The sequence below is a fragment of the Schistocerca gregaria genome, chromosome 3, assembly GCF_023897955.1.
Source record: "Schistocerca gregaria isolate iqSchGreg1 chromosome 3, iqSchGreg1.2, whole genome shotgun sequence".
Lineage (NCBI taxonomy): Eukaryota > Metazoa > Arthropoda > Insecta > Orthoptera > Acrididae > Schistocerca > Schistocerca gregaria.
The window spans coordinates 497,334,663-497,356,634 of NC_064922.1; the positions used below are offsets into that span (position 1 = coordinate 497,334,663).

The 21,972-nt window shown below is 40.3% G+C and overlaps 1 protein-coding gene across 1 annotated transcript in view; it reads left to right on the plus strand.

The window, feature by feature from the left end:
• LOC126354067 (juvenile hormone esterase-like) overlaps window positions 1-19,673 on the plus strand; it is a 113,332-nt gene extending 93,659 nt beyond the window's left edge. The window contains exons 8-10 of the mRNA XM_050003441.1: window positions 10,828-10,957; window positions 19,071-19,203; window positions 19,416-19,673. Of these exons, the coding sequence (XP_049859398.1) occupies window positions 10,828-10,957; window positions 19,071-19,203; window positions 19,416-19,584 (432 nt within the window). The 3' untranslated portion in view covers window positions 19,585-19,673. The remainder of the gene's footprint in view (window positions 1-10,827; window positions 10,958-19,070; window positions 19,204-19,415) is intronic.
• The last annotated feature ends 2,299 nt before the right edge of the window (window positions 19,674-21,972 follow it).

Below are 21,972 nucleotides of genomic sequence, written 5' to 3' on the forward strand. Positions count from 1 at the left end.
GGTTACAAAGAGATTCCGAAATCAGATACTGGTTTGTAAGGCGTACCCAGGTCACAATGTAGTAGTGATGAAGAGTAGGCTGAAGTTTAAGACATTGAAGAATCAACACGCAAAGAAGTGGGTTACGGAAGTATTATACCTTGGAATGAATAGATACGCTTGAAGTTCTCTAAGGCTATAGATACAACAATAAGGAATAGCTCAGTCGGCAGTACAGTTGAAGAGGAATGGACATCTCTAAAATGGACCAACACAGAAGTTGGAAAGAAAAACATAGTTACAAAGAATGTAACTACGAAGAAAGAGAAGAAATACTTCAGTTGATCAATGAAAGAAGAAAATACAAAAATATTGAGGGAAGCTCAGGAATACACAAATACAAATCGCTGAAGAATGAAATAAATAGAAAGTACAGGAAAGCTAAGACGAAATGGCTGCATGAAAAATGTGAAGAAATCGAAAAAGAAATTACTGTCGGAAGGGCTGATTCCGCATATAGCACAGTCAAGTTAACCTTCGGTGAAATTAAAGGTAAGCCTGGTACAATTAAGAGTGCAACCGGATTCCAATGTTAAATGCAGATGAGAGAACGGATAGGAGGAAAGGGTACATTGAAAGCCTCTGTTAGGGGGAGTATTCTCTGATGTAATAGAAGAAAAAACAGTAGTCGTTTTAGAAGAGATAGTGGATCCAGTATTAGAATCAGAATTTAAAAGAGCTACGGAAGACTTAAGATCAAATAAGGCAGAAGTGATAGATAACATTCCATCAGAATTTCTAAAATCATTGGGGGAAGTGGTAACAAAACGACTTTTCACGTTGGTGTGTAGAATGTATGAGTCTGGCGACATACCATCTGACTTTCGGAAAAATATCCACACACTTCCAACGACTGCAAGAGCTCACAAGTGCGGGAATTATCGCAAAATCAGATTAACAGCTCATGCATCCTATTTGCCGACAAAAATAATATACAGGTGAATGGAAAAGAAAACTGAGGATGTGCTAAATGGCGATCAGTTTGGCTTTATAAAATGTAACAGCACCAGAGAGTCAATACTGACGTTGCAATTGATAACTATAGCAAGACTAAAGAAAAGTCAAGACAAGTTCATAGGACTGGAAATAGCATTGGACAATGTAAAATGTTGCAAAATGTTCGAAATTCTGGGAAAAATTGGAATAAGCATAGAGAGAGAAGGGTAATATACAATAAGCACAAGAGCCAAGAGGGAATAATAAGAGTGGAGGACCAAGAACGAAGTGCTCGGATTAAAAAGGGATAATCTGTACACCTAAGAAGCAATTATGGAAATAAAAGAAAGGTTTAGGAGTGGAATTAAAATTCAAGGTGAAAGGAAATCAATTATACGATTCGCTGATGACACTGCTACCCTGAGTGAAAGTGAAGAAGAATTACATGATCGCCTGAATGGAATGAACAGTCTCATGAGTAAAGAATATGGATTGAGGAAGACGAATATGGATTGAGGAAGACGAAAGTGATCAGAAGCAACAGAAATGAAAACAACGAGAAACTTAACATCAGGATTGATCGTCACGAAGTAGATGAAGTTAAGGAATATCGCTACCTTGGCAGCAAAATAAGCAGCGACGGACGGAGGAAGGAGGGCATCAAAAGCAGACTAGCACTGGCAGACAGGGCATTCCTGGCCAAGAGAAGCCTACTAGTATCAAACGCAGGCCTTAATTTGAGAAATAAATTTCTGACAATGTACGTATGGAGCACAGCATTGTACGGTAGTGGAACATGGATTGTGAGAAAACCGGGACAGGAGAGAATCGAAGCGTTTCAGATGTGGTGCTATAGATGAATGTTAAAAATTAGGTGGGCTGATAAAGTAAGGAATGAGGAGGTTCTGCGCAGAATCGGAGAGGAAAGGAATAAGTGGAAAATACTGACAAAGAGAAGGGGTAGGATGATAGACATCTGTTAAGACGTGAGGGAATACTTCCATGGTACCAGAGGGAGCTGTAGAGGGCAGACTCTGTAGAGGAAGCAGAGATTGGAATACATCCAGCAAGTAATTGTGGACATAGTTTTGCGAGTGCTACTCTGAAACGAAGAGGTTGGCGCGGAAGAGGAATTAGTGGCGGGCATCAAACCAGTCAGAAAACTGATGACCCAAAAAAAAAAGTCAGTAGATCTTGAAGCAAGCATGTGTTCTTTCACCTGACTAACCTAAGGACATCACACACATCCATGCCCGAGGCAGGATTCGAACCTGCGACCGTAGCAGCAGCGCGGTTCCATACTGAAGCGCCTAGAACCGCTCACCCACAGTGGCCGGCCTTTACAGTCACTGGGCACAGACCCGAGCGCACAAATAGTTGAACGGCTTGGAGGATCCTTACGAAACTGTTACTGAAACAACTTTGTTCTTACTATCGACGGTGACCCAAACACTTCCATCCAAGTTCTTACCTTCCTTTTCTCTTCCAAAAGAAAATTTAAAATTACGTAGTTCGATAAGAGTGGTAACATCTTTTTGGACAATCCTGAAGCAGTACCGTGGACTCCAAAACCTCGCTGACTGCTGTTGCAGTTGCCTCGAATTTTTTAAAGCCGACATGGTATTACATGTCTGATGGCGCGTCCCAAACCATCACAACTGGTTTCCGTCTGCTACGATGTTCACGAATGCAACAAGTCCACTAAAGAGACAGCTTACACTACACTCGTTCGTCCTCTGTTAGAATATTGCTGCGCGGTGTGGGATCCTTACCAGGTGGGATTGACGGAGGACATCGAAAGGGTGCAAAAAAGGGCAGCTCGTTTTGTATTATCGCGTTATAGGGGAGAGAGTGTGGCAGATATGATACACGAGTTGGGATTGAAGTCATTACAGCATAGACGTTTTTCGTCGCGGCGAGACCTCTTTACGAAATTTCAGTCACCAACTTTCTCTTCCGAATGCGAAAATATTTTGTTGAGCCCAACCTACATAGGTAGGAATGATCATCAAAATAAAATAAGAGAAATCAGAGCTCGAACAGAAAGGTTTAGGTGTTCGTTTTTCCCGCTCGCTGTTCTGGAGTGGAATAGTAGAGAGATAGTATGATTGTGGTTCGATGAACCCTCTGCCAAGCACTTAAATGTGAATTGCAGAGTAGTCATGTAGATGTAGATGTAGAAATGCAGGCTGCCAGATGGTGCTCACTAAGCCTGCCGTGTAACGAACATACCTAAAAACACTGTGAAGTCTTTTAAATAAAGTCGTTATGGAAGCTAACGAGTAATATGCACAAATATGAGACTACACACGATACAGATTGGACATAAAATAAACAATGTTAGCGACGCAATTTCTACAGCTACATCTCATATACGGCGCTAGACACTTTACGGTGTATTTTGGAGGGTACTTCAGGTGACGCTATCGTATCGTCCTCTTAATGTTCCATTCTTGAATGGTGGGTGGGAACTGGTGGTGAGCTCTAACTTCTCTTATTTTTTCTTATTTTTTTATAATTTTCTTTGCAGCCGCTTCGAATGACGTTCGTGGGAGTAAGTAATAAGTTGCCTGGTTCTTCTTGGAGAGTACGCTTTCCACGACCTCATGTCATGTGGCGTCTGCCATTGGAGACTGATGACCATCTCCGTGATCCTCCCCCAGTCACTAAACGAAATTGTCAGGAAACGCATCACTCCTCTTTGTGTCTGCCTCCTCGATTAACCTAATTTCGCAAGGTTTCCAGACTGAGAGCAATGTTCAAGAATCGATCTAATGAGTGCTTTGTAAACCACTTCTTGTGACAATGAATTACATTTCCTAAGGATTCCTCCTATTAATCTCAGCCTGAAATATGCTTTTCCTACAGCTAGTTCCTACAACTGGTTTCACGTGAAATCGATCTGGACACATAGTCCTACCTATTTTACTGTTGTTATTGCTTCCAACGATTTATCTTCAGTAGTAGAATTAAACAGTAATGGACGTTCCCACCGAAAAAAATCTTCACTACCTTCTTTGCTACTAATCACAGCCGTATGAAACGTTACAGTTCAGAATCTAGCTAATGTTCTAGAATTCCTTGCTATATTTTCTCCGCAGTTCCATCTCCAACCGTTGCTTTGAATAGTGTTCTGTAAAAAATCTATGTAAATACTCTACGTAGCTCGCGTTCATTGCACAATATACAAAAATCAGTAGCTGAAAATTTGCGTGTATCACTAAACAGAGATCTTGAGAAATTCAGCTCACTTTATTCGTTCATGAAGTCCAGAGGACAGTAGATAACGGCATCTTAGATTCGGTGTTCCTTGACTTCCCCAAGGCCTTCTAAACTGCTCTCTATGATCGTTTCATGGACAAAAAAGAGCTTACGGAATAATGGACCAACATTTTTTGAGTGGGTTTAGGACTTTCTAGCAAACAGGACTTAACACGTCTTTCGTAACGTGGCGATATCCAAGGGAGTGTTCCGGTTCGTTATCGTCGAGAAAAATCCCGGTGAAAGTTTACGCGAAGGTTGCAGGAAAGCTGCATCGCTAGAAAATAGTATCGTTTGGCAGGACAACCCACAATAAGGCAGCTACGTACTTTTGTGAGCGCAAAAGATTTGCAGTTTAGTTTTACGAATCGCTTTTTAGCTCACGACGCAAACTCCATTTTGCACAGTTAGTCGAATGTGTTAATAACAGTGTGAGAAGAGGATATTTATGGTGTTTTAACATCGGCTTTTAACTCCCTACATCACAGAAGTAAATTAGAACTTCACAGAATAAGGAGTAAGGCATTTCGTTTGTCACGGACTTTTCCCTATTTTTCCACAAGTAGAAAGTAAGACTGCTTTACATTCCCACATAACAGGAAATTAAATATCATCAATTTGGGCATAATAATGTGGGATGATCTTTAAAGTTTCATATTAGCGCCGTTTTCTCTCTTCGGTTCCTTTTATGATTTGCCGTACACTACAAGATGAATCCGCAGCTGTTTCGTTTGCGGATGATAATTAGCGTAAATGTTACAGATTCAGTTCAGGACCCAATTAATGTATCAAATCACGTTCTGAAGAGAAGAAACTCTTGGTTCACAATTGCAATAAAACACAGTACATCCAGTTTCTCTCATACGATTGTGTTCACAATTAGATTCAATTACCTTATGACGTATGGCGTGCGCTGCGCCGATGGGAGCGCCCAAAAAGTAGAGCTCAGGTAAACAATGAATATAAAGTTTATTAATAAACACATGATCTTAAGTTTCCGTCTAGGGGTTAGAACTACATCCAAAAGAGAAATTACAATGCGTGGAAGAATCTGGTTATCACCAAAACTCACAATGTGAGCTTGATTGGCAGAAGACCAAACTGAATAGCAAAGTCAAGTTCTGGGTTCACAAATGAATAGCAGGTTTATTAACGAAACACAGCGATATCAAAAAGCCAGTTTCTGCACAAGTATATGCAGAAGAAGCCATCTCTCGATGATATCTGACGACGGCGCTGGCTGCTGCACATAGCGGCGGTTTCCAGTAGGAAGACCAGCATCGAGGAACTGGAGGCTCGATTTTTCCTAAGTGCTTGACGTGCTTTCGGCCATATGACCCTGCGGAGGCAAGTAGATCTGCAAGGGTAACGACCTCTCGTGGCACTTTTGCTGCCACACACCGGCCAGGCGGGTACATATAGCTTTCCTGCTGTCATCTGCTAAGGACCCTCCTGTGGCTTGCTGTGTGGGCCACAAACTAGATACTGGTGTAAGACTGGTTGCTATGTCAAAGGACTCGGACCTAGCATTCCTCCCCTCCATCACATATGAGAGGTTGTGGCACATCTCATAGTCCCGGAAGGTGATCGTTTCCCCACCAATGACCTGCAGAATCGGCGAACCCAGAGGTCTGCTGTTAATGTCCATTGATATGATCATCAGAGTCGTCGAAGTTTCATGCAATAAAAATGGCAGTCTCTGGAATGGCACTTCTACCTTGCAATTTTGCTGAAAAGTGTTAGGCAGCTGCTACGCTCTCTTGAGAGTCAATATAGACCAATAAGCATCACTTTAAATGTTCACATGCGACGGCATGCAGCTCGACTTTCAGGTTGAGTTGCTGCAGCAAGTGATACACTTCATGGCTGGTGTACCAAAGCCAAATAAATGCGTGTTATTGCACATTACCTGTGACACTATGTGCCAAGTAGTGTTGTTCAAGATGAGACATTGGCTTGACCATTTTGTCAGATGTGTGCGATGTAGCTGGTGCAGTGCAGAACCCTTTCACCATTGGGTCTATCCATAACGCGCAGTTGGAGATTTCCTGTGGAATAGTGGTTATGGCAGACATCTATTCTAACACGAACTCTTGGGCCTGTTGCATATTCTGAAGAAGCAACAAAATTTGGGAGGTCACATCCACTGGATTTGACGTGCTGGGATGAAAAACAAACATAATTTCACTCGATACTCGGAGTACAAGCAAATAAACACTGTCTACCTGGAAAGTACAACACCTGTGAGAATTTATTTTACCAGTAAAAATCTCATCGGCAGTTTATATGTACTTCATCAATGGGGTGCTGATTGCCCCTTCTGTTTATTGACTGGATAGCCACTGAATTGCTATTTATTTATTTAATGGGATAATAATAATTATTAAAAGGTGGCAATTTTATTTAAGCACCGCTTTTACTCTTTCGATTGTTGCGAATCAGCGATAGTGCAATGCTGCTCGCTTTGGAGAATACACATTTTATAAGAATTATTTGGTCCAGGAAACACTTTTGCAATCACGGTTGCGATTTAGACGGTATTCGCGTAATCGTACTGATTAAAAGTTATCGTTTCCGAAAGACGCAGGTTCGATTAAAGCTCTGTGCACTTTTGCGCGTATAATGAAAATATTCATAACACGTCGCGTAACAAAAAGAAACATGCGAATCACAACCGTGGTCAAACGAAGAAAATATATGATAACATAAATGTTCTTCGCTGTTATTCAGAACAGGCTCAGATTAGACCTTGCAATTTTTAGTTATAGGAAATGACAAGTTGTTACTACTTGGGAGATATTTGTTTCGAATAACTTGTATTTACCTTCTCTCTCTCCCTCCTTTATACCTTCACATCGATTAAGAAACTTTTCCTTCTCTACCGACCAGTACGAGAACAAAATTCAGACTCAACAAAATGTCTTACATCGAATTATTACATGCTTAACCCTTAACAATCATATATAGTTTCGTAGTACAAACAATGCTAATTTAGAAAGTCTTTGATACACTGAGCACAAAAATGAAAATAATAAAATTATAATTACATTTTTAATATCATGAATTCTTCTTTAAATCTTCAAAATAAGGTTTGACATCGTCTTAATATTAATTTTCATCGTTGTAGCACTAGAGTGTCTGGAAGTGTAGAGAAGGAAACCAGTACACACAAAGTTTATTAATAAAATCATGTACAGTTTGAGCTACATGCAAAAGACAAATGGTAGTTCTTAAAGAGTTTGGTTATCACCGAAGTCAGCATATCGATTTGACTGCCACGAGACCAAACTGAATAGGAAAGTTAATTTCTGGGTCACAAACGAATATGAGGTATAACACAACACAGTGATCCCCCAATACCAATGTCCACACAAGCCCATGCAGAAGAGGCCACTCAGGATTGCAACGGCTGCGCCATGTAGTGCCGCCTTCTGGTAGGTAGACGGACATCGAGGAACCGGGGGCTTGAAGGTTGCTATGCACTACTATGGTTGGCACCTGGCCCAGAGAGGTCGCTAGGACTAACCAGCCCGTCAATGTGGAGCCACCAGCCTAAATACCATGGACACGACAGGTTACTATCAGACCTATTTTTTAGCCATGTGACTCCTTGGAGTCAAGTAGGCCCACGAAGCCAAGATGTTTCTTGGTGTTTTTGCTGTCGCCTGCTAACCAGACAGATGCGTGAAACTTTCTAGCTGTCGTCTGCTGCAGTGGTCCTGGGTTTGCTGTGTAGGCCACCTGCTGGACTTTGGTGTATGATGTGTAGCTTTCTGAGAGGGTGAAGAGCTCCAACATAGTAATGCTGGTACAGAATGAGATTTTCACTCTGCAGCGGAGTGTGCGCTAATATGATACTTCCTGTCAGATTAAAACTGTGTACCCGACTGAGACTCGAACTCGGGACCTTTGCCTTTCGCGGGCAAGTGCTCCACAATCTGAGCTACTGAAGCACGAGTCACGCCCGGCCCTCACAGCTTTACTTCTGCCAGTATCTCGTCTCCTACCTTCCAAACTTTACAGAAGCTCTTCTGCGAACCTTGTAGAACTAGCACTCCTGAAAGATCGGATACTGCGGAGACATGGCTTAGCCACAGCCTGGGGGATGTTTCCAGAATGAGATTTTCACTCTGCAGCGGAGTATGCGCTAATATGAAACTTCCTGGCAGATTAAAACTGTGTGCCCGACCGAGACTCGAACTCGGGACCTTTGCCTTTCACGGGCAAGTGCTCCACCATCTGAGCTACCGAAGCACGACTCACGCCCGGTCCTCACAGCTTTAGTTCTGCAAGGTTCGCAGAAGAGCTTCTGTAAAGTTTGGAAGGTAGGAGACGAGATACTGGCAGAAGTAAAGCTGTGAGGACCGGACCTGAGTCGTGCTTCGGTAGCTCAGATGGTGGAGCACTTGCCCGCGAAAGGCAAAGGTCCCGAGCTCGAGTCTCGATCGGGCACACAGTTTTAATCTGCCAGGAAGTTTCAATGCTGGTACAATTAGTGAAGCTGTAGACACCATATTTGTGACAACGAGGGCAGATTAATTTCTTGACTTTGTGCAGAAGTTGAGTATAATTACCTTTATGACTATAGCATCGCCCACAGCTGGTGCTGATGATACATTGTTGTTGCTATTGGTTTTTTTAAATTTTTCATTCCAGAATTCTTTCATGTCGCATAGGATAATGTTTTGATGATTTTCCCTTCAAGCACAAAGAATAATTTTACCCCAAAGGTGAGCTGTCAAGGCTGTGCATGGTATTAATTAAGGAAGTTCAAGAAGGCATCAGTTTAAGTAACTGGAAGTTATCTCATATACTACTTTCCTAAGGGATATATGATTCATATTAGGAATTTGTTTAAAAGTATCAGTATCGTCTTAAAATATAGAGGATAGAGGAAAGTTCTTTAAGTTGCGACCACGGCCTAAAATAGTGTTCGTAACATTGTGTAGCAATCTGCAACATAATTTTAGTAACCTTGCACAAGAACTAAAGGCTGTTGCTGATAGAGAGCAGCTTCTCAGTCCCATGTTAGACAGATTTATGTTCCCTCTTGGGATAATCTGTGTCCAATTAATTGTATCTTAAGAATGAAATGGAGAGGTTGAAAAACATTTATGAGTATTTCAAGCGTGCATCACCATCTGATGATCTAAAATAACCAAATTACAGAAGAAAATTGTAAGGAGGATGCAGTGCTGTTTACCTGATATACACATCCTGATTTGAAGTTTTCATAGGTTTTTAAAATCGTTCCAGATGAAAGCCAGATTGGTTTTTACTGGCTGGCCATAGCAGAGACCTTCATCTTCGTTATTAATCTTTGTAAAACTAAGCAACATAATTTAGTGTGTTATTATTTGGGTTATTTTCTTACTTATGTTTGGATATCTAATCAAACTTTCTACAATATTATTTCTTAAAAGAGGTGTTCTGCAGAATAAAAACAAGTAAATAAATACATAACAATCTAGGTTGTCCAATAAAAAATAGATCTGTCTTTCTAACTCCTATTATACATTGACCTCTGCTTGCTTTTAATATGAACGTTGATTAACTTTGAAAATACGTTATGATAACTGAACAGAACTAATATTCTCTAATAAAATGTTTGCAATAGTCTAATAGAACAATTATTAACATGCTGGTTGTAATGTAAGTCAAAGACTCTCAACTGTACTCTGAAGTGTGCCGACATTTAAAAATATTTTAATCATACATTCAGTTTTCCAAACAAATCAATAATTTCCCTGCACATACATCAAGTGTTTTTATAATTTATACAGTACTGTACTCAAGTGTTTAAAGAGTTTGTAGAGGAGTGTAATGAGCATCGTTTTTGAAAACCAAAGCTCATCTGTGAATAGAATTACTTACTGATTTTCTGTTCGACATACATAGAAATGTAGAAGTACCACGATATCGTTTTTAATAAACAAAAACATACTGTTATCAGTACCTACAGATGAATATAACTCGGCACACTGTGACCATATTACTAGTTTACTGTACATTCCATTTCATTCAAGTACGAATTTGCTATATGTTTACTTCCAGTTCCCTAAACTACACATTCCGTCCTATGAGTGGCTTTCATTTTTCGTTGCTTCTATACTAAAGTAACGTTATCGAACGTTATCGTTATTGTTCGTCAGACCAAAAATATATGTTTAAAACAAAACAGTGGTAGGTAAATCATCAAACAATACGTGATGCTGAGGCTGCTTTATATGCGTGATGGATTACAGTAGCAGTCAGTTTCCTCAAGACATTTCTGAAGATAATTGATCGCAACGTTCTGAATGCCAAACATTTTTATTACTCTTGAACTTGAACTATGATAATAGACACCATACAGAACAGAAAAGAATGATGCATGTTTTTGATCGTTATGCGCATTGTTCAACAGCAGGTTTGATTTCGTATTGCAAAGCAATAACCGAATTTCTCATACAATGAACACATGTGTAATGCGTAAGTGGAACCCTACTGATGTTCCTTTCTGAGGAACTAAAAGCATATCGCGTTAGTCCCTTAAACTTCATCTGTTATATAAAGTGAAGTTTAATGAGACCTGTTATTTTCTTACAACAGTTCAACAACGACTACCTTATGTTCGAGCCGACTGACGCCCTCGTCAGGAAAGTGACTGAAATCACGGATCTGCCAGTTTTCTACTATGAGTTTGATTACCACGTGGACAGCGTCAACTCTTCAGAGTGGGGTAAGTACAAAGAATCACACAAGTTCTTTAAAGATAAAATAAAACGAAAAATTTATCGTTACGCAGTATCACGAATAAAATTTTCTTGAAGTTGCGATCCCCAGCTTTGATGAAATACGTTTTTTTGTATAACACCGAAACACTGCTACAATACTGTATTTTTCCGCAAGTTCCTTCATTATCATCTGGCAGACTTTAATGTTTATAATGGATTATGTTGTGTTTGGGTACCTGATGACGCTGTGCCACACACCAGGCCCACTTGCTTCCACATAATTATCTATATATTTAGTATATTCTGCAATTATACATATCTGAGATATATCATTTTAAGATTTAAACTCTGCCAGGTGATGACGAAATAGTCGCAATTAGTTGCAGCAACATATAGTTTCTTAGCATCTTTTAGGTAGTACACTATGTGATCAAAAGTATCCGGACAACTGGCTAAAAATGATTTACAAGTTCGTGGCGCCCTCCAACGGTAACGCTGGAATTCAATATGGTGTTGGCCCACCCTTAGCCCAGCTTCCACTCTCGCAGGCATACGTTCAATCATGTGCCGGAAGGTTTCTTGGGGATTATCAGCCCATTCTTCACGGAGTGCTACATTGGGGAGAGGTATCGATGTCTGTCGGTGAAGCCTGGTACGAAGTCGGCATTCCAAAACATTCCAAAGGTGTTCTATAGGATTCAGGTCAGGACTCTGTGCAGGCCAGTCTATTACAGGGATGTCATTGTCGTGTAACCACTCAGCCACGGGCTGTGCAATACGAACAGGTGCTCGATCGCGTTGAAAGATGCAATCGCCATTCCTAATTGCTCTTCAACAGTGGGAAGCAAGAAGGTGCTTAAAACATCAATTTAGGGACATACGGATTTTTATGAATGGGAAATCTCAAGTACAAACGTGTGACCCAAGTGACACTTCAATCACCTGACCACGTTCAAAGTCCATGAGTTCTGCAGAGCGTCCCATTCTGCCCTCTCACGATGTCTAATGACTACTAAGGTCCCTGATATGGAGTGTTTGGCAGTAGGTGGCAGCACAATGCACCTAAAATGAAAAACGTATGTTTTTGGGCGCGTCCGGATACTATTGATCTCATAGTGTGTATGTAAAAATGTCTAGTGTCATGAATACTGCGATTCTTACATTGTTCTGTAGGGTTCTGGAGTGACATAGTCTAGCCACAAGACAACAGCACGACCTGACATCGCAGTTTACACCTTCTACAAACAACAGAAAATTGGATGCATGTTTTTGTAATCTGGTCAAACATAATTTTTTAAAAAGGTCATGCTTATAGGCAATAACATGTGCAGTAATATGCAGCCTCGCTAAGGCGTAAGCCATAGTCTCAATTTTGTAATAATTATACAGAATAATAAAACTAATTTGATAAAACGGTAAAATTACTTGTAACGCCTGCAGATAGCTTGCCACCTCGCTTTTCTTGTAACATTTCTTGTCTTTGCTAACAACTACACCAGCACATAATTATTAATAACAACGTCTATAAAACTTACTACGTTACTCGAAATACTAAATGCTTCAGAAATAATATCGGCCTCTTGATAATTTACTATACGCCGGAGACGTCGTGTCAAGTGATGACACAACGATCTAATGATAGAACAAACAAGACTGTTTGCTTTTAAGCACGAAAACGATTTTAGCAATGCCTGTGTCACTCGAACAGAATATCCTGTAGAAGTGTGCAAATAATATGTGCAATAATACCGCTATGTAAATTTTACTTTAAGTTTTACTTCAGTACTTCGAATGACAATAACATCTGCAGATCGCAAATCGTATTACTTCTTTGAAAGTGTTAATTTTATTCGTTATGTAAAACGAAGAGCGTCTGACCGTATGTTGAATATGCAAGAGAGATTCCCCTATAGTCCAACAAAAAATTAAGAAGACGAGAAGTGAATTAGCAGTTCCAATGCCGTCTAACTGAAGAGTTTTAAGGAAACGTTTGCCATCATCTTCATAATGTTTCTATTTCTTGGAGACCCTAAATTCAGCTGCTGCAGTTTGTGAGAAAAGTTTTTCTTTAGTAGTTAATCCACATTTCATCCAAGGATAAACGCTCATGGTGTACGTATTAGGGAGTCAGAATATACTGGTGTGTGAATCACCGTCCCCGAAATTAAAAATGTTTTGTTCTGAACTTTGAGGTCTAGTTTATGAACCATTCTTCTTCTCCGAAGCAAGTGAAACTTAAACAGTTTGTCTTGTTACTCGATGGATCCTTCCTAAACTGCAAGATGAACAAAAGACTTTACCTTGCTATTGCATGGCGTGTTTCCTGAGTGCCACTAAGCTGTAGTTAAATAATTCTGGATTTACTGCAAAGACTCGATGGAGGGCCATGAGATTTCTTTCTCTGAGGGTTTATGAAAAAAATAATTTTGTCTATGTGCGTTTACTACCAGGTAACCAACCTCACTTCAGAAATATTGCTACGCAGCGGCATCAGCAATCATTCCAGATATGTTGATGAGGTGATGAGAGGAACTCGAGCATTGCCTGTATATGTTCTGTGCTACATGTGCTTTCAATGTAAACTGTTAGACAAACAGAGTTGTTTCTCTATTTCGCGTGAGACTTTTTTAAATACAGAGTGATTCAAAAGTCATGTCCCGTAGGACAAAGTCGACATTGATGATTCAGTAGTCTAGACCCTTCGGATAATCTAGTATTCAGGAACATTACAGGAACAAACATTCGAAGCAGAAAATTCTAGAAAATATGAGCTCCAAAATGTATCCTCTAAAAACTACGAGAGAGTAGAAGAGACGTTTGATAGTACCGAAGATGACGAAGTGCTCATGGCTCTTATGATGTGCATTTTAGAGCCCATGTTTTGCTTTGAATGAACGTTCCTGTCTTATTACTGAATAAGACTGTGTGCCAGGCCCTCTGAATCACGAATGTGCACTTTGTCCTATAGGACATGTCTTTTGAATAACCCGCCATTGGTAGCTCTCTGACACAGTCGAAACTTTGCAGCGTGAAAGAAGGGTGAGAAGAAAAGAACACCTAGTTTTGCTTAGGTGCCAACATTCAATGGATTCCGAGAAACTGACGGTCAAAATTTTGATGCCACTTCATCAGTCCTCTCGCACTGTGTATACCCAAGTGAATTGCTAGCACAGTGGCTTGGATCACAGTTTCAAATTTTTGCGTCCCATGTTCAAATCCAATCTAATGTTGTTTTTGTTCTCTCTTTTGTCCTCGGATACGTATGTGACCAATATTTTTTGTGATATCAAGAAATACAATTGAATTATTGACAAAAGAAATAAGCATTTCAAATTATATTTAAAAATCTATTCTATGTATTACGTAAGTTAGGTTTAATCTCTAAGGGTCGGATGGATATCCAACGCCTCTGTGCTTGGAGACGAGTGATGTAAAGCGGCGTTTACTATTAAAAAGATGCCGAATGAGCTATATACGTGTCGGAAAGAAAGTATCGACTACTATACACTCTCTCTTCAGTTATTGGAATTACGAGACAAGATTTACTAAATAATTATCTATTACTTAAGTATGTAGTTTCAATGATACATCGCACTAAGGATCTCTTCAGAACTCATTGTCCAGAATATGGTGTATTATGCTTCAGGGCGACTTCGATGCATAAAGGTTTTGCCTATGAAGTTATGGGCATATAATGGTTAGTTTACTTGATGAAAGTAGATGTTTCTATTGTATGATGAATGGACACAATTTGTATATGAGTAAGCAAAAATTATTAAATTAGTGAAAGGTAGACTGGTGGTTTAACAGCAGCTCACTTTATTCTAAAAACGGTGAATATGAATTCAATACCGGAAGTAGGTATAGTCAGATAATCAGATTCTGGAACCTGAAAATTCACAGCTCTTTAAACGCTTTCCCAGTGAATTTAGAAAGGACTAGCAAGATTTCTTATGGCAGTATTATTTCGTATTGAGTGTAGCTTTTAATAAAGAAAATCACATATACAGGGTGTTACAAAAAGGTACGGCCAAAATTTCAGGAAACATTCCTCACACACAAACAAAGAAAATATGTTATGTGGACATGTGTCTGGAAACGCTTACTTTCCATGTTAGAGCTCATTTTATTACTTCTCTTCAAATCACATTAATCATGGAATGGAAACACACAGCAACAGAAGGTACCAGCGTGACTTCAAACACTTTGTTACAGGAAATATTCAAAATGTCCTCCGTTAGCGAGGATACATGCATCCACCCACCGTCGCATGGAATCCCTAATGCGCTGATGCAGCCCTGGAGAATGGCGTATTGTATCACAGCCGTCCACAATACGAACACGAAGATTCTCTACATTTGGTACCGGGGTTGCGTAGACAAGAGCTTTCAAATGCCCCCATAAATGAAAGTCAAGAGGGTTGGGGTCAGGAGAGCGTGGAGGCCATGGAATTGGTCCGCCTCTACCAATCCATCGGTCAATGAATCTGTTGTTGACAAGCGTACGAACACTTCGACTGAAATGTGCAGGAGCTCCATCGTGAATGAACCACATGTTGTGTCGTACTTGTAAACGCTCATGTTCTAGCAGCACAGGTAGAGTATCCCGTATGAAATCATAACGTGCTCCATTGAGCGTAGGTGAAAGAACATACTGACGAAACTAAAACGAGCTCTAACATGGAAATTAAGCGTTTCCGGACACATATCCACATAACATCTTTTCTTTATTTGTGTGTGAGGAATGTTTTCTGAAAATTTGGCCGTACCAATTTGTAACACCCTGTATTAGAGAGTCTTTTAGAAGAATTGCACGAATCATAGCTCCAAACTTCAGTATAGAATAAATTACAAACGTCCTAGTATTGGGGGTGAAATAGCGAAAATATTAGATTTTAAATTAGTATTTAACGCATCGTAAAAAGTATCCAACACGTCACACGAAACTTTGAAACTGTACTATTCAGAACACGCTATTTGTCTAATCATTAGAGAGATATAATCACCACATCTCACTTCTAGTTTTACTTTAGCCAGAATTGTGGACTTGTTCCTCCAAGCCGCTTCCTCAGCTTACTCATGAAGTCACGAGAACTGCGATCGGTGCAGCCCTTAGTAACATCCTAGACCATCCCTAGAAGAAACTTCCGGTCTTTACGAATGAGTCAAATAAGTTAAGAACTTACAACAATAAAGAAGCTCCTGTAGAGGCTTGTAAATCCCTGTTGTTCGACAACTGTGCCTTCCATAGCTAAGACGGTGGAAAGAATTTCTTCTCAATCCTAGTTTAAACTATAAAGTTATGCGATTCAGCACACCTGTCCGGGTTTTCAAGAAGACCAATTCATTTCTTCACTGCTAATACCGGATGTCGGCATGGACCAATGACATTGGCGTGTGACGCCATCCGTGCTTATGCACAAGTAGAATAGAACAGCGTCGATTTTTCTTGTAGGCTGTTGTGACACACTGTTCTGCATTGTCGTCCGAGCTCTAGGTTATTTTGAAAGGTGTGAGTTGGCGAGAGTAATTAACATTCTTGTTACGGTGCGTATTTATTTCGATGAGGGTTTCATTCATCTCGATGATGTTATAGGTTAAAGCAGACGGGTGGTATCGAACGGTTAAACATTTTCCAAGAGATTACGTTGAAATGCGGAGTTGACTGTTACTAACATGACGACATAGATCGGCTACACCTTGCAATTAGCAAAACATCGTTGACTGGATGGCTTCTTCTCTTGCTTCGTCGTCTGCAGATCTCGGTAGATCCTTTGTTTGGTGTTCCTTCTTCCCGGCCAGCCGGAGTGGCCGTGCGGTTCTAGGCGCTACAGTCTGCAACGGCGCGACCACTACGGCCGCAGGTTCGACTCCTGTCTCGGGCATGGATGTGTGTGATGTCCTTATATTAGTTAGGTTTAAGTAGTTGTAAGTCTAGGAGACTGATGACCTCAGATGTTAAGTCCCGTAGTGCTCACATCCATTTGAACCATTTGAACCTTATTCCCATTCACACAAATACATGGGTTGGACAAAAATATGGAAACATCGCGAGAAATGCATGCTCGAAAACAAAAGCAGATACATACCAAACCTGCAGGTTGCGCTGTTGTATCTGATCACGAAAGGCACTTGTGCAGCGCCCCAGTACGTTTTGTCAATCGTGGTGAGAACAGTACGAACTTGGACAAGTTGGAAAGCGTAAAAACATCGTCCGCTCATTTACAACGTGAACTGAATGGCGGGCCTGCGAATCCTTTCGGTACCTCACCCCCCCCCCTTCTCCCCACCCAAAAAAAAACAAAAAAAAAAAAAACGAAGGGAGCTTCTTATCCAGGGAATTGCAGGGCAAGCTGGGATTCCAAAATCAGTAATCAGTACACCAATGCAAATGCCCGTAACAGGAAAACGTGGTGCCGCAACCATGAAACCTGGACAATGGAAGAAGGAAGGAAAGTTATTTATTTGGTCGGACGAGTCTTGTTGCACGCTGTTTCCAACTTCTGGCTGAGTTTATGCCCCAAAAGTAACACATGGCGGGGGCTCGGAGATGATTTGGGCAACCATACCGTGGTAGCCCATGGATCCCACAAAGTACTCTGCAAGGGCATGTTATAGCCAACGGTTATGTGACCATTTTGGTTGATTAGCTCCATCCCATGCAACAATGTGTGTTCCACAATGATGATGCGGGATCCAAGACGACAGGGCCCCTGTTCACAGTTCGCATCGTCCACGACCGGTTTTTTGAGTACGAAGATGAATTGTCGCATGTCTCATGGCCGCCACAGTCACCAGACTTCAGTATCATTGAGGCTTTGTGGTCTACTTTGCATGATCGCTATCCACCTCCATCATCGTCACCTAAACTTGCCACTATATTGCAGAAAAAATGGAAAAAGATTCCCTTTAAACCATGCAGGATCTGTATTTACTCATTTCGAGACGAGAGAGTGCTGCTTTGAATGCCAACGGTTTTCCTATACCGTGTTAGGCACGGTAGCGTGGTTTTGGTGTCTCCACATTTTTCAAAATGGTTCAAATGGCTCTGAGCACAATAGGACTTAACTTCTGAGGTCATCAGTCCCCTAGAACTTAGAACTACTTAAAGCTAACCAACCTAAGGACATCACACGCACCCATGCCCGAGGCAGGACTCGCACCTGCGACCGTAGCAGTCGTGCGGTTCCCAACTGAAGCGCCTAGAACCGCTCGGTCACAGCGACCGGCTCCACATTTTTGCCCACCTGTATCATGCAGCAGCCAGCAAGTCTTTGTCTAGCAGATACAAACAGTCCTACTGAGATGACGACATATCCTCCGTATTTAGTTGACACAGCTGGTGCATGTTTCCTCTTCATCGATTCATAAGAAAAGAAGAAGCGGGTTACGGGTAATGTCCTAAGGCCACAGATGACATAAAAGAGTTTCATAAATGTACTTCCAATCTGTTTCTGAAGGCCCTTCTACTATAGCTACACAGAAATGTAGTTCCTCTTAAAAGATCAAATTGAGCCCCTCTATTCCTGCAACAAAAAAATAGGGCAAAGGCGAAATGTGTTTTTGCCTTGTAGACCTTTCATAAAATGCATGTGTATCTTTGGGGATGCTAAAACTCAGAGGTACCATTGTTTTTGAAAAATGACAGTACATGTGGCGAAAATGTAAAGTCCCCACGTGTGCTTCATTCTGCATCCTACTGCCACAATGTTTCAACCTACGACAAAATGGCTAACACCAACAAAAGTGCCTATTCGCACCAATTCGTTTGTGGTTTATGTACTTAATGCAGGAATCTGTGCTATGGGCCACGCAAGGAGACAGGCAGCATGTTCCATTGAGATACAGTCTCGGCCAACATGTTATGCGAATTTCGGAAAAGTAAACGTGAATTTTATTGGATATTTATAGTGATTTGTTGAGATCTGAGAATACCTACGAAACGATAAATTAAAAAACAAAAGTAATTTAAGTACGATGACAAATTTCTGAACAAGTATCGATCTCAGTCTAAACATAAACTAACACCCAGGGATGACCACATACAGATTTTAAAAAAAAGTAAACCCTCAAAACTCACTTTGCATATAGAAGGAAAGTAACTCCTTTTTTGTTTCAGGAGCCCCGCACTCCAGCGATCTGCCGTTTCTCTTTGTAAGGAAAGACACCGTATATAATCTGGATCCCGACTCAGACGAAGACAAAGTTCGCAGAAATGTGCTTCGGTACTGGAGCAATTTCGCGAAGTACGGGTACGTATACGCCTTTGTGTGACATGTTCAGTTATAAACGTAACACAGGATAGAATCGGAAGATTTTACGAGAACTTGTAGCTGTCACATAATATGTGTGTGAAAACCTGCTGAAGAGGTGATGCAGTGCATAATATCTACTCTGGTATAAATATGTAAGAGCAACTACAGCCGTACTCACCACGAGCACTTAATGACGTCTCTTTTTGCAGAAACCCTACTCCAGAAGCAGACCCGGTGGTATGGGAGCCGTACAACAACTCGACCCGCGGTTATATGCTCATGCAGGCCACCTTTACGCTCTCACATGGCAAGGATGCAGAGCGCATGGACTTCTGGGACGAGAACGTGCCACTACTGCCTTACGCCGATAACTTCTGAGAGAAGCAAACTACGGGCTAACAACTTTCCACAAAATTTGAACAAAAGTTAACAAAATGTCCACAAATAAAGTGTGAATTTCTTATAATCTTGTAACATGACTTTTTTCATTGAAATTAACCTTTTAATTTAAAATGTCAATGTGAGAACACTTTCGGAATGTTTGCCAATAGCCTAACTGAGGTAGAACACGGGACCAACCGTGTGTTCACGTAGTCAGGTGTGGGGAGCTGCCTAAAAACAACAACCTGGCTGGCTGGCACACTGTGCTTCGTTAATTCACCTGGCAGATTCCACCCGGGATCCGCTCGCCTCCCCGAATTCCAGAAGTGGCATTCTTAAGGCGGGTGGCTTCCTTAACCAGTCATACAAATGTTCAGATTGACTCATCTAGAAATAAACGAATATTTCAGGCAGTGAAAACCTTAAATGGTTACCGTGTTTTTAAAAATAAATTAAAAGAAAAAAACTGATTAGGTTGTGGAAGTGTCATTTACTCTAAAGAAACACTAAAACCTTCATTATCGTCTTCACTTCAAGAAGTAGGCCTTTTTTTTTATTTGCCTATTACGGTACGGATCGCTTCCTCGGTCTTCCTTGACTTCCTCTCCCAACCGGCCTAAATCTTCTTATGTAGAGAGATAATCTTTCTTCACTGATTCTTTCGAGATGTTCATGCCAGTTTATTCTGTTTTCTTGTATTTTTCTGAGGATGTTAAATATTTTTAGCTCTTCCCAAATTTCGAAATCTGTGGACTCTTGTGCATCCCTTTACTGCTCTTAGCTACCTCGTCTCTGTCATTCATATGCTCCTTTCTTAACATTTACGTATCACCCACGATTCACTTCAGTAAACAAGAGCTGAAACTACCATTGCCCTAAAGGATTTCAGTCTTGTTTCTTTCCTCGCTTTATTTTTAGACATCTGTCTATTGTTTCATATATATTCCCAAACTTCGCTAATTTCTTCTCTATGTCTTCGTGTTAGTCATATGTGACGTCATAACCTAAATAATTAAAATCTTATATCAGTTATAATGCTCTATTACTGATCACTATTTTTGTCTGTACAGGATATTTCCTTCTGAAAGTCATTGATTTTGTCTTCTTTTCTGAAATCGCCAGCTGGTACTCTTCATAGACTTTACCTAACAAATGTATTCCCCCTTACAAACCATCTTCATTACTCATCAGCAATGTGGCGTCTTCCGCATGTAAAAGACAATTCAAGCGGGAATTACTATCAGCCTTAATTCGCCCGTTAACAATCTTCTTCCATTTCTAAATTACTACATCTAAATAAATGTTAAAAAGTGAGGGTGAAATGCTGCAACCTTAACTAACTTCTTTGTTTGTAGCTATAAGCTGTGTTAATCATTTATATATAAAATTACAGTCGTGTGTTTGTTCTGACTATTAAATGTGTTTATTAGGTGTTGTGGATATCCTCTTTTCCCATACGTTTCCACAGTTTCTCCCTATCTACGTTATTATATGCCTTAATTAAATCAATAAACGCTAAACGTGTTTCCCTGTTATACTTTCTCTGTTTTTTGATTATCTATTTTATTATAAATAGCGCATCTGTGGTCGCTCTGCCCCTCAAAAATCCAATTTGTTCTTCGACTAATAATCTCTCAACTATAACCTTCACCTCGTGTTCACTATTCTTGCATGAACCTTGTATGTTGTGTCAAGTAATCTGATTCCTCTATAGTTTTCGCAGCTATTGCATTCTCCTTTTAAATAGTGATGTCACATTCGCTTGTGATCATGTTTTTGAATAGCTATCTTTTTCCAACACACATTAAATGGATGAAGTAATCTCTTTTGTAGTAGGGTGCCTCCCAATTTTAGCAGGTCAGAGTTTATACCAACCATACTAGTAGCTTCTTTTTTTTTTTAGTTGAGAACTTTTCTTTATTCAATCGTACATAAATCGTCTACACATACTATTTCAATTCACTGAGGACCAGTTTTCTTCATGCAACAAGTTCTTGTGATGTTCTATCCATTTTGTTTGTTGGATGTTATTTATTTGAGAAACTTCTTTTTCTGTTTTATATAGCATTTTCGTTGTTTTATAGAGTATTATTTACCTTCCGTAAGTATCGTCTTCTATTATGTTTATAAACCTATCCCAATATTCTTGACGAACTCGTTTCACTGCTCGATCCGCTGCATTTCTCCGTTGTTTGTAAATTTGACAATTCTCCTCAGTTGGTTCATTGAGATACTTAAGACAGGCGTCTTGCTTTCTTCTTATAGCTTTGTCTAATTCTGGTGTCCAAATTTTTAACCCTTACTTCATTTTATCTTTTCCTTTTTTCCTAAAGCTTCAACAGTTTTCTTAATTGCAGTTTCTGTATGTTCCGATTTCTTTTCTAT